A 13568-nucleotide genomic window follows, 5' to 3' on the forward strand; every position below is an offset into this window, starting at 1 on the left:
CCCCTGATGCCTCCCATAAACTTCCCTCCCTTCACTTTGTACACGTGTCCTCAGGTTTTTGCCATTCCTACTCTGGGAAACAGGCGCTGGCCACCCACTCTATCTATGCCTCTCATAATCTTGTCAACCTCTATCAAGTCCCCTCTCATCCTTCATTGTTCCAAAGAGAAAAGTCCCAGCTCTGCCAACCTTGCCTCATAAGTCTTATTTTCCAATCCAGGCAACATCCTGGTAAATCTCCTCTGCCCTCTCTCCATAGCTTCCACATCCTTCCTGTAATGAAGTGAGCAGAACTGAACACCAGTGTGGTCTCACCAGAGATTTGTAGTGTTGTAACATGACCTCACTACTCCTGAACACAATCCCCCTGTCAATAAAGCCCAGATTCCCATAAAGGCCTTCTTATCTATCCTAGTTGCAGAAGATTCAGTGTTAACGATTGAAGAACTCACCGGGAAGATAATCTCCTCTTCCAGGACCTTGTCTCCAACCACCTGTGGGTGAAAAATATATCGGAACATAATTAATTTTTCCTTCAGAGCAGACATCTCATTTATGAAGGGAATCACCACCAGTGTGGAAGATCTGATAGGGGTTCACCAGGCTAATTCCCTGGTTAATTCCCTGCTAAGATAGAAAGAGTGCAGTAAAGATTTACTAGGATGTTGCCTGAACTTCAGGAACTGAGTTACAGGGAGAGGTTCAACATGTTAGGACTTTATTCCCTGGAGCGTAGAAAAATGAGGGGGGGATTTGATTGAGATATTTAAAATTCTGAGGGGGATAGACAGAGTAGATGTAGATACAAACCAGAGAACGTGGGTTAAGGATGAAAGGGGAAAGGTTTAGGATACTTATTGGTAGTAGAAAAAGACTGTACACAGCGTAGAAATGTAAAAAAATAAAGAACTGTAAACAGATAACAAATGTAAACAAACTGAATAAAATGCACAAGACAGAGTCCTTAAACGAGTCCCTGAATGAGTTTGTCATTGAGGAGTCTGATGGTGGAGGGGGAGCAGATGTTCCTGAACCTGGTTGTGCGAGTCTTGTGGCCCCTAGACCTCTCTCCTGATGGCAGCAGTGAGAACAGAACATGTGCTGGGTGGTGGGGATCCTTGATGCTGCTGCTCTCCGACGGCAACATTCCCTGTAGAAGTTCTCGATGGTAGGGAGGATTTTGCCTGTGATGTCCTGGGCTGTAGCCACTACCTTTTGCAGGGCTTTATGCTCAGGCGCATCGACGTCTCCATATTAGACTATGATGCAGCCGGTTAGTGCACATTCCGCCACACCTCTGTAGAAATTTGCTAGTTTGCAAACTCCTGAGGAAGTAGAGGCGCTGACATGCTTTCTTCATGATGCCATTGGTGTGTTTGATCCAGGAAAGATCCTCCGAGATAGTGACTCCCAAGAACTTAAATTCCCTTTGCAAAGACAAATTTTGAATTTTCTCCCCATCCAAATAATAGTCTGCCCTTTTATTCCTGCTACCAAAGTGCATGACCGTGCACTTTTCAACATTATACTTCATTTGCCACCTCTTTGCCCATTCTCCTGATCTATCCAAGTTTCTCTGCAGCCTCTCCATTTCCATCTCACAACCTGACCCCCTCCCCCACTTATTTTTATCTCATCTGCAAACATAGCCACAAAGCCATTTATTCCACAATCCATATTATGAGCTTTGTGTTTTGTATCATTTTACGACTTTTGGGTTCATTCAAGAGTCTGATAACAGCAGGAAAGAACCTGTTCTTGAATCAGGGGGATTGTGATCTCTCGCCCTTCCTAACAGGTGTTAAATAGAGTGTAGATAAGAAGTGAGGGGGGGGCAGTGTCTCTCAACATGTTGGCTGCTTTTATAAGGCAGCAGGAAATGGAGACGGAGCCGATGGAGAGGAGGGAAGAGGGGAAGAGTATGGGACGATCTGAGCTGAGTTTCCTTGTCAGGGAAATTCCCATTCCCATGCAGTGATGCAGACAAATTGCCAAGGGAGGCAGGTGACATGTCGAATTTCCTCAGGCCGCAAGACAGAAGAGCAGAAATATACCATTCAGCCCATAGAGGCTGCCCCACCATTTAATCATGAGCTGATCCATTCTCCCACTCAGCCCCACTGCCCGGCCTTCTCCCCATAACCTTTGATGCCCTGGCTAATCAAGAACCTTTCAATCTCTCCCTTAAATGCACCCAATGACCCGGCCTCCCCAACTGCCTGTGGCAACAAATTCCACAGATTTACCGCCCTCTGGGCTGAAGAAATTCCTCCATACCTCTGTTCTAAGCAGACGCCCTTGAGTCCTGAAGTTGTACCCTCTTGTCCTGGACTCTCCCACCATGGGGGAACAACCTTTCTACATCTACTCTGTCTACGCCTTTCAACATTCAAAATGTTTCAGTAAAACCCTCCCCCCATTATTCTCCTAAATTTGAATGTGTGCAGGCCAAGAGCTGTCAAATTTTCCTCGTATGATAAACCAGTGGTTCTCAACCTTTATCTTCCCTCTCACAACCCATCTTTAAGTAATCCCTATGCCATCGATGCTCTGTGATTAGTATGGGATTGCTTAAGGTGGGATGTGGGTGGGAAGAAAAAGTTTGAAAACCACTGTTTTAATCATCCCTCATTGACTTGTTATGTGCATGGTTTCAGAACTCCAAAGGAAATGGGCCAAGGACCATTTTTCTCAAGCCAAATATTTCAGTAACAATTGGGTCTAGAGCAGTGATTCTTGACCTTCCCTTCCCACTCACATCCCACGTTAAGTAAACCCTCGGGAAACAATGAGGTTGGAGGCCGTTAACCAGAAGTGAAGCTATGGGGAGGGCACAGATGAGATCGACCAGAATGTTGCCTGGATTGGAGAACGTGTCTTACGAGGCCAGGTTAGCAGAGCTGGGGCTTTTCTCTTTGGAGCAATAAAGGATGAGAGGGGACTTAATAGAGGTCGACAAGATTATGAGAAGCAGAGACAGGGTGGACGGGCAGCACTTTCTTCACAGACCAAGAGTAGTAAATACCAGAGAACATCAGTGGGTCTCAACCTTTCTCTTTCCACTCTCATCCCACCTTAACTAATCCCTAGGTCATCGGTGCTCTGTGATTAGTAGGGGGTTGTTTAAGGTGGGATGTGAGTGGAAAGAAAATGCTTGAGAACCACTGTTTTAATCGTCTCTCATTGACTCGTTATGTGCACGGTTTCAGAACTCCAAAGGAAATGGGCCAATGACCATTTTTCTCCAGCCAAATATTTCAGTAACAGTTGGGTCTAGAGCAGTGGTTCTCAACCTTCCCTCCCCACCCACATCCCACCTTAAGCAACCTCTTACTGATCACAGAGCATCGATGGCGTAGGGATTAGTTAAAGTGGGATGTGAGTGGAAAGAAAAAGATTGAAAACCACTGTGATAATCCTTTTATTCCCAGAATCATCCTCGTGAACCTCCTCTGAACCCTCTCCAACGTCAGCACATCCTTTCTTACACAAGGAGCCCAAAACTGCTCACAATACCTCAGCTGAGGTCTCACCAGTGACTTATAAAGCCTCAACATCACATCCCTGCTCTTATACGCTATTCCCCTTGAAATGAGGTCAACATGGAGGAATTCAGGGAGGGAGAGCAGTGAAATTCTGCAGGATGTTCTCACGAGAATTAAGAGGTTTTGGATTTCTTAGTGAGCTGAAGGATGCACAGAAACCCCAAGACTTGATGCGAGGAAGGCCAGGCTGCTGCAGAAGGCCGGAGAGGCGATTGGTGGGGCTCTGACAGAGATTATTCAAGCTTCACTGGTGACGGGTGAAGTGGCGAGCCGTTGGGAAACAGGGGAGCTTTATTCAGGAAGGGAAGCAGGCCTGCGTGACTGACATCAGTGTGAGGGATATTATTGGGACAAAACTCTCAAGGGACAGAATTAATCTGCATTTACAAAGGATTAATCACGGATAGCATGGCTTTGTTCAGGAAGGTCGCGTCAGACGAGTTTGAACATTTTAGAAAGATTATTGTGTATTGATGGCAACAGGACAGTTGCCTTTGTTTGTATTTGTGGTCCAGTGTTTTGACAAAGGAGTCTGACCTAAAAGTTGTGAGACTACACGATCAAGTTCAAGATTCAAGGTCATTGTCACATCACTTACAACCCTGAGATTCTCCTTCCTGAGGGTCAGCCAGAGGGTGGTGGAGGCTGAACCATTAGGGCAACCATTAGACCGACACATGTAAAACGGAGGTTTATGGCTGTGAGGGAGGGCAGGGTTAGATTGTTATGTAGTAGGTCGGCATAACATGGTGGGCCAATGGGCCTGGGCTGTGCTGGAATGCTCTAGGCTGTTTTTCTCTCCTTTTCTCCAGGTTTACGCTGGGCTCCTGGACAACATTGATGAACCCTGCCCTCGGATCCTGGAGAGACACGTGAGTGGAATAAAGGGATTTTGCATTGACATCGGTGCCAAACAGCAAATTGAGGGGATGTGGGTCATCCCCCTGCTGCACCTACAGCTCGGAAGTCCTGCACTGGGAACATGCACCTCCAGTTGCCTCGACTCTGTGAGCCACCCTCCAGTCCCCACACTGGGGCGGGGTGGGGTTCTCTAATTTCCTCCCATCTCCCAAAGACGTTCAGGGTAAGGTGGGTTAGCTGAGCCGTGTATGCTGTCTCATGTTCCCCTTATAATTTTCCCCCTTCAATCTTAAACCATGCCCTCTAGTTTGAATCTCCCCCACTCTTAATTGAAAAAGCCTATCCACGTTTACTCTGTCTGTCCCTTTTAAAATCTTAAACACCTCTATCAAATCCCCTCTCAATCTTCTACGCTCCAGAGAAAAAAGCCCCACTCTGCACAACCTTTCCCTGTAACTCAGACCCTGAAATCCTGTCAACATTCTCGTGAACTTTCTCTGCACTCTCTCTATTATGTTTATATCTTTCCTATAATTTGGTGACCAAAACTGCACACAGTACTCCAAATTTGGCCTCACCAATGCCTTGTACAATTTCATCATAACCTCCCTACTCTTGAATTCAATACTCCGATTTATGAAGGCCAACATTTCAAATGCCTTCTTCACCACACCATGCCCTATGGGCAAAATAATCTCAGGGTTGTATGAATTGTCATCTATGTATTCTGACAATAAATCTAAAATCTAAAAAATCTGATTTTGCCTCCACAACCATTTGTGGGAACAAATTCCATAGATTTACCTCCCTCTGGCTGAAGAAATTCTTATGAATCTCTGTTCTAAGTGGATGCCCTTCAATCCTGAAGTTGTGTCCTCTTGTCCTAGACTCTCTCACTGTGGGAAACAACTTTTCTACATCTACTCTGTCCAGGCCTTTCAACATACAAAATGTTTCAATGAGATCCCCCTCATTCCAATGAGACCAGGACAAGAGCCGTCAAATGCTCTTCATATGAAAACCCTTTCAACATAATTCCCTGAAAGTGGCGTCACAGGTGGACAGGGTTGTAAAGAGAGCTTTTGCCACATTGGCCTTCATAAATCAAAGCAGTGAGTACAGGAGTTAGGATGTTATGGTATAGTTGTATAAGTCATTAGTGAGGCCAAATTTGGAGGATTGTGTGCAGTTTTGATCACTGAACTACAGGAAAGATATAGTAAGATAGAAGGAGTGCAGAGCAGATTTACTAGGATGTTGCCAGACTTCAGGAACTGAGCTACAGGGAAAGGTTGAACAGGTTAGGACTTTATTCCTTGGAGCGTAGAAAAATGAAGGGAGATTTAATAGAGGTATTTAAAATTATGAAGGGGACAGACAGAGTAAATATAGGTAGGCTTTTTCCACTGAAGGTAGGCGAGATATAAACCAGAAGACATTGGTTAAGAGTGAAAGGGGAAGAGTTTATAGAGAACATAAGGGGGAACTTCTTCACACAGAGAGTGGTAGGGGTGTGGAACGAGCCGCCAGGCTGAAGTAGTAAATCTGGGCTAAACTTTGACATTTTAGAAAAATGTGAATGGGAGGGTTATGGAGGGCTATGGACCAGATGCAGGTCAGTGGGACTAGGCAGAATAATGGTTCAGCATAGACTAGAGGGGCTGAAGGGCCTGTATCGGAACCGGGACTCAAGAGGGTGGTGAAGGCAAGAAGAGCTCCCAAAGAGCGCTGAAGGCTTCCTGATGGTGTCGGAGGTTTGGATCTGGAGCTCGGATGGTCGATGGATTGAAAAGGAGTCAGTGCAGCTTTAGAGGCTGCAGGAGCGCTGGAGGCAAGGTTTCGGTTCCAAAGCACTTGTCAAGACTGTGGGAGATTTCAGATTTATTGTCAGAGTACACACGACATCACATCCAATCCTGAGATTCTTTTCGCTGCAGGCCAGACTAATGCAAAAAAAACAGATAAAGTCTATAAACAGATAAAGAACAGTAAACAAACTGACTGTGCAATACAGAGAGAATTTAAAAAATCAATAAAGTGCAAAAGACAGAGACCTTAAATGAGTCCCTGATTGAGTCTGATGGGGGAGGGGGAGCAGCAGTTCCTGAACCTGGTGGTGCGAGACTTGTGGCCCCGACACCTCTTTCCTGATGGCAGCAGCGAGAACAGGGCGTGTGCTGGGTGGTGGGAATCCTTGAAGATCGCTGCTGCTCTCTGACGGCAACATTCCCTGTAGATGTTCTTGGCAGTGCAGAGGGTTTTGCCTGTGATGTCCTGGGCTGTGTCCACTACCTTTGGCAGGGCTTTACGCTCAGGGGCAATGGTGTCCCCACACCAGACCACGATGCAGCCGGTTGGCGCACTTTCCCCCACACCTCTGCAGAAATTTGCCAGGGTTTCTGCTGACATTCAAAACCTCCCCAAACTCCTGTGGAAGTAGAGGTGCTGATGTACTTCCTTCACAAAGCCATTGGTGTGTTTGGGCCAGGAAAGACCGTCTGAGATAGCCAGCCAGTGTAATGAGGAGTTAAGCATCTTTAGTTAATGATTGCAATTAAGAGCAGAGGCCTCACTTGGTGGAGGAATCTCCACCAAAACATCAACACTGTAAACCTTGTTTCCACTGAGATAATGGCCGTGAGTGAAGGAGATTTCACCCTGTGAATGAGGAACCACTTTATCCAAAGATGTTTATTGACGGTGTTAACTGAAGGGCTCTTGCTGTGAATGAAGTGTTATGTTGCACTGAGGGTTTAATGAAGTACACCAGTCAACTCTGATTACAACTTTCACTAATCAACCTCACGAGCACTTCACTTGGACTTCGAGGATTCATAACGATTAAAGCGAAAACTGGGCTGATGTTACCATGGCAACCAAACAGAGGTCATCGCACTTCTGCGTGTGAAGCAGTTGCTGTGGAGAAGAGGTCGTTCAAGGACTGTAGATTGGATCACACACTCCCAGAGTAGAGAGAGCTCGAGTTAGACATAAGAGTGAAACTCCCTCTACACTGTCCCATCAAATACTCCCAAGGTCAGACATGGAGTGTAGTTCCCTCCGCACCGTCCCATCACATACTCCTGGGGTCAGACACAGAGTGAAGTTCCCGCCGCACCGTCCCATCACACACTCCCGGGGTCAGACACAGAGTGAAGCTCCCTCCACACTGTCCCATCACACACTCCCGGGGTCAGACACAGAGTGAAGCTCCCTCCGCATCGTTCCATCACACACTCCCGGGGTCGGACACAGAGTGAAGCTCCCTCCGCACTGTCCCATCACACACTCCCGGGGTCGGACACAGAGTGAGCCTCCCTCCACACCGTCCCATCACACACTCCCAGGGTCAGACACAGAGTGAAGCTCCCCCTGCACTGTCCCATCACACACTCCCGGGGTCAGACACAGAGTGAAGCTCCCTCCACACCGTCCCATCACACACTCCCAGGGTCAGACACAGTGTGAAGCTCCCTCCGCACCGTCCATCACACACTCCCAGGATCAGACTCAGAGGGAAGCTCCACCATGACCTAACACTGTACCATCTAGGCTCACTGATGTGAAACTGAGATAGCCCTTCATTTGTGCAGCTCAGGATCTCCCCAATGTTACTACCACTTTCGATGATTTGGACCAGGCTCAGTGTTGTGACAAATGAGGACTGCAGATGGCAGAGGCCACCTGTGTTGGAAAACATCCCGGGACACACAAAGCTCTAGCATTTCAGAACACAGCACTAGAGCAGGTTCTCCAGACTCATGAATTTGGGCCTCAAGATCTCTACGTTGCTCCACATTGCTAAGGACCATCCGACTAACCATATACTCCACCTATTGGATCAACCTGCAAACTCACAAAACCTGCCTCCTAAATTTGACATGAAGGTCCGCAACTCCATGGTTGAAGTAAAACCACGAGGCTGGAGAATCTCAGCAGGTTAAACAGTGTCCTTGATGTAGCAAAGATAAAAATACGTAACCAATGTTTCGGGCTTGAGACTTTCAGCAAGAGATGATGAAGGGCTCGTCTGAAATTTTAATTCCTATCCAAAATATTGATACGGATGGCATAGAACAATGGACCCCTCGTCAACCCCTATGACGCACCACTGCTTTCAGGCCTCCGGTCTGAAAGAAAACCTTCTACCCTCACCCACCCACTGAACCAACTATCCCCTCAGTTGGCCAGTTCCCCCTGGATCCCCTGTGATCAGACCTTCTGGACTAGTGGGATGCTGTCAAAGGCCATGGAACATTACAGCACAGAAAACAGGCCCTTCGGCCCTTCTAGTGTGTGCAGAACCATAATCCTGAGTGAAGCGTGAAAGTCTGCGAACGCTGTGACTGTCGTTAAAAACCACACCGAAATGCTGGAGAAAGCTTATTTTGCTTATTCCTTGAAGAAGGGCTCAGGGCTGAAACATCGGCCATATATCATCGCCCATGGACCCTGAAAGTCCGGCTCAGTTCCTCCAGCATTTTGGTCTGGTTTTAGAACTATTTTTCTGCCTCCTTCCACAGACCTGCACCCAGTCCATCGCCCTCCATACCCCTCCCATCCATGTCCCTGTCCAAATTCTTCTTAAATGTTAACATTCGTCACTTCATCTGGCAGCTCATTCCACACCCTCCACCACTCACTGTGTGAAGAAGTTCCCCCTAAACCTTTCCCCTTTCACCCTTAAGCCAGGTCCTCTAGTTTGTATCTCACCTCCCCTCAGTGGAAAAAGTCTATTGACGTTTACTCAATAGTTTTAAATACCTCTATCAAATCTCCCCTCATTCTTCTACGCTCCAGGGAATAAAGTCCTCACCTGTTTAACCTTTCCCTGTAACTCAGTTCCTCAAGACCAGGCAATGTAGAGCCTGTGTGGACCCTGACTCTGGAATTCACTGCTTCTCTCACCCTCTCCTTTCAGTGGCTCCCTGAACACACCATTGACCAAGAGTTTGTATATTTGTCACGATACTTCCTTGTGTCACTCCACAGCTGATATTCCTGTGCAGTCCTATCAAAGTGGCCCTCTGTCACCTTGAAGTGACCATTAGACCCACTTCCCTCCAAGCGCTGTGGTGAAGGGAAGGCGCACATCCGTCCAGAGATCTGGGCCGCATTGACTTCCCAAATCCTCACTCACCTGACAGAAGAGGTGAGTGTCATCTTCTGCCACAACCAGCATACAACAGCACTTCGACTTGGTCTCCTGTTGCAACTGGAAGGCAAGTAGAGCCACTGTTAGTCCATATACACAGCATCTAACAGAGCTGTACACTATCCAGGTTCTAATTTATAGAAAGGATGTGGAAGCTATGGAGAGGGTGAAGAGGTGGTTTATGAGGATGTTGGCTGGATTAGAAACCTTATGAGGCAAGGTTAGCAGAATTTTATCTTTGGAGTGAAGAAGGATGAGATGAGACTCGATGGATGTCTACAAGATTATGAGAGGCATGGATAAGGTAGACATCCAGCACCTTTTTCCCAGGGCAGGAATAACAAACACCAGAGGACATCTCTACAAAGTGAAGGGAGGAATGCTTAGGGGAAACGTCAAAGTATGTTTTTTTTTAACTACACAGAGAGTGGTGGGTGCCTGGAATGCCTTGCCAGGGATGGTGGTGGAGGCTGGAACAATAGGGAGATCTAAGAGGCTCCACATGGATGGAAGTAAAACAGAGGGCTACGAGGTTAGGAAGGGGTTCATTGTTTTCGTGAGGAATGTATGGGGTGGCACAATATCAAGGGTCAAAGGGCCTGTGCTGTGCTGTAGCGTTCTATGTTCTAATACCTGAGATTACCATTCATTGGTTCTTGATTTGCTTTTCCTCCTTCAGCCCTGCTCCACAACAGTTCACATTCAAGTTCAAAATGATTGATGTAGCAAGGGGAGGTTCAGGAGTCACTTGCACTAAACCAACCTTCATTAAATTTTGTAATTCTCCCCACATTAATATTAACTTAATATTGGTATCTACAAAGCCCTTCATTAGGTTTAAAAGGTGCTGTAATTTCTACATGGTCAAACCAAAATGTACACAATTAACCTTGAATAAAATCTGGAGGTGTGACACCCGGGACCGGAGATGGCGTCATCCTGTCCCCGCGACTCACACGTAGAGCACGGGGCTTTAAGTGGAGACGACGGGAGCCCCGCGTGACCTTATGGGTAAGTCCCTAACCACTCTGTGTGCTGCGATTCGGCCCGCGGTGTTACACAGCCACTTGGCCCGCTACAGAGGTTCATTTTAATCGCATGTGAGTTGTTTGATGGCAATTTTTTTTTTGAGTATTTATTTTAATTTTGTGGTTTAACAAGTATCAAGAATTAACCATTAGAGACACATAGAACAAAGCCAGAAAAAAAAGAATAATTGATACAGGTTGTCCATGTTTCCAACTAACCCCATCCCTCCTTCCTGCATCTAGCTTGTCCAATCCCTTAAAAATTTTATATGTTTCTGTAAAATCCCCCTCAATCTTCTAAATTCCAGTGAGTATAAGCCTAGTCGATCCAGCCTTTCTTCATATGCAAGTCCTGCCATCCTTGGTATCAATCATTAAAAAGAGAAGGAGCTGTCGAGAATTAGAATCTATTCCAGAAAATCTCACTCGTTTTCTTACCATGGATCTCAAATATGGGGAGGAACAGGGACATGAAGACTTGGGAACAGAATAAGTATCTTAAATACTCAACCCTGCGTTATGCAAATATGGCTTCCATACCTGCAAAAACGTATTTTATCCTTAAACTGCAGGTAATTTTCTCCAGGGGAACACAGCTATGTGTTTCCGCATTCCACCGGGGTGTGTCCATAAGGGAATCAGATTTCCAGGTAACCGCAATACATCAACGCAGCTTTAAGAAATTCTAATTGGGACTTGGGCACCGTCATTTTAGGTCTTGCGTTCAAAATATTTCCTCAGAGAAACAATTCCGGACTCTGTGGCAGTTGTTTCCCAACAATCTGGTCTAATAGAATTCTTAAATTTTCCCGAAAGGGTTCCACTTTAGAGCTCGACCAGGTCAAATGTAAAAAGGTTCCTGTTTCTTCCCCACTTCTAAAACAAATATACGCTGTTTGATTACAAGTTGAAAACTGTGGAGCACAGGGGAAAATAAAGGGGAAAAAATATCTCTCTCCCAAATATTATGTCTGTATGCATGTTAGAAAATAGAAGATTACAGCACAGTCCAGGCCCTTCGGCCCTCGATGTTCTGCCAAGCCATATATTCCTTTAAAAAAAGTCCTGAATCCTCCCTACCCCATAACCCTCTATTTTTTTTTATCCTGTCTAAGAGTCTCTTAAATGCCCCTCATGTTCCAGCCTCAACCACTATCCCCCAGCAAGGCATTCCAGGCCCCCACAACTCGTTGTGTAAAAAAACTTATCTTGTCCCAAACTTCCCTCCCTTCACTTTGTACACACGTCCTCTGGTGTTTGCTGATCCTGCCTCGGGAAACGGGCCCTGGCCGTCCACCCTATCTATGCCTCTCATAATCTTATAGACCTCTAACAAGTCTCCACCCACCCTTCTACGGTCCAAAGAGAAAAGTCCCAGCTCTGCTAACCTTACCTCATAAGTCTTATTTTCCAATCCAGGCAACATCCTGGTAAATCTCCTCTGCACCCTCTCCACAGCTTCCACATCCTTCTTATAATGAGATGACCAGAACTGAACACAATACTCTAATGTGGCCTTACCAAAGATTTGTAGAGTTGCAATTTCACCTCTCTACTCCTGAACTCAATCCCCCTATTAATGAATCCTAGCATCCCATAGGCCTTCTTAACTATCCTATCAACCTGTGCGGCGACCTTGAGGGGTGTCTGGATTTGGACCCCAAGGTCCCTCTGTTCATCTACACTCTAATTACCATTAGATCCATCTATTTTTTTAATGGGCTCTATGATTCCTTTAAGGGGATTAGGGTTGGATACATTTCAAATTGGATTTATATATTTAGCATTGTCTGTAGCTCGAAAATGTGTAGCAAGTACATTGAAAGATAATATAGTGATTAATATAATGCGATGGCAAAATGAATTGAAAGCTTGCACTGTTATGGAAAAAATTACATATAATTTATATGACAATTATTTTTTTTGTTAATAAGAGGTTACCATATTTGGAATATTTGCATTTAGATATATTTTGATTTATTATATACTTTTAGTTTCTGTTTATATATTTTTAGCTCTCCTTAAGAGAGCTGGCTGATGGGGTGGGAAGGGGGATGGGGTCTTGATTTATTTTTTATTTTCTTTTATTTTTTATATATATATATATATATATATATATTCATATAAAATTTTCTTTATGGCATGTATTTTTATTACTATTAATGATTCTTCAAATAAATAAAGTTTTAAAATTTTTTTTTTAAAAAGCATGGCCAAGGTTCCACTGATCCTGAGCCTCATGACTTTCTGGCCAAGTCTCTCGTGGGGACCTTGTCAAATGTCTTGCTAAAATCCAGGTTGACCACATCTACCACCCGACCCTCATCAATTCCGTTTGTTACCTTGCAGTAGAAGGGAGTAAAGCGCCAACAGTAGCAGTTGCTTTAGACGCAGAGAAGGCCTTTGACAGAGTAGAATGGAATTATTTATTCAAAGTATTGCAAAAAATCAGTTTACCAGAGAAGTATATTAATTGGATTAAAGCATTATATAAGGGGCCATTGGCGAAAGTGACAGTAAATGGATATATATCAAAGCAATTTAACTTAAGCAGGTCAACAAGGCAGGGATGCCCACTATCACCCTTATTGTTCACGTTAGTTATAGAACCACTAGCAGAATTGATAAGAACAGAAAATAATATAAAAGGGATAAAAATAAAAAACAAGGAATATAAAATCAGTTTATTTGCGGATGATGTTATAGTAACATAACATAACATAACAATTACAGCACGGAAACAGGCCATTAGGCCCTTCTAGTCCGCACCGAACCAAACACCCCTTTCTAGTCCCACCTCCCTGCACAATGCCCATAACCCTCCATCTTCTTCTCATCCATATACCTGTCCAACCTTTTCTTAAATAATACAATTGACTCCGCCGCCACTATTTCTCCCGGAAGCTCATTCCACACGGCTACCACTCTCTGAGTAAAGAAGTTCCCCCTCATGTTACCTCTAAACCTCTGCCCCTTAAT

At 45.2% G+C, this 13568-nt stretch overlaps 1 protein-coding gene across 6 annotated transcripts in view; it reads right to left on the reverse strand.

Moving 5' to 3' along the window:
• The window catches only part of LOC138739666 (cGMP-dependent 3',5'-cyclic phosphodiesterase), a 284647-nt gene that overhangs the window by 95241 nt on the left and 175838 nt on the right, over positions 1-13568 (reverse strand). For all 6 annotated transcript variants that reach the window (XM_069892183.1, XM_069892180.1, XM_069892182.1 and 3 more), the window contains 2 exons: positions 9547-9621; positions 453-494 (listed from right to left, as the gene is read on the reverse strand). In XM_069892183.1, coding sequence (XP_069748284.1) covers positions 453-494; positions 9547-9621 — 117 coding nt within the window. The remainder of the gene's footprint in view (positions 1-452; positions 495-9546; positions 9622-13568) is intronic.

Source organism: Narcine bancroftii, chromosome 7, assembly GCF_036971445.1.
Source record: "Narcine bancroftii isolate sNarBan1 chromosome 7, sNarBan1.hap1, whole genome shotgun sequence".
Taxonomy (NCBI): domain Eukaryota; kingdom Metazoa; phylum Chordata; class Chondrichthyes; order Torpediniformes; family Narcinidae; genus Narcine; species Narcine bancroftii.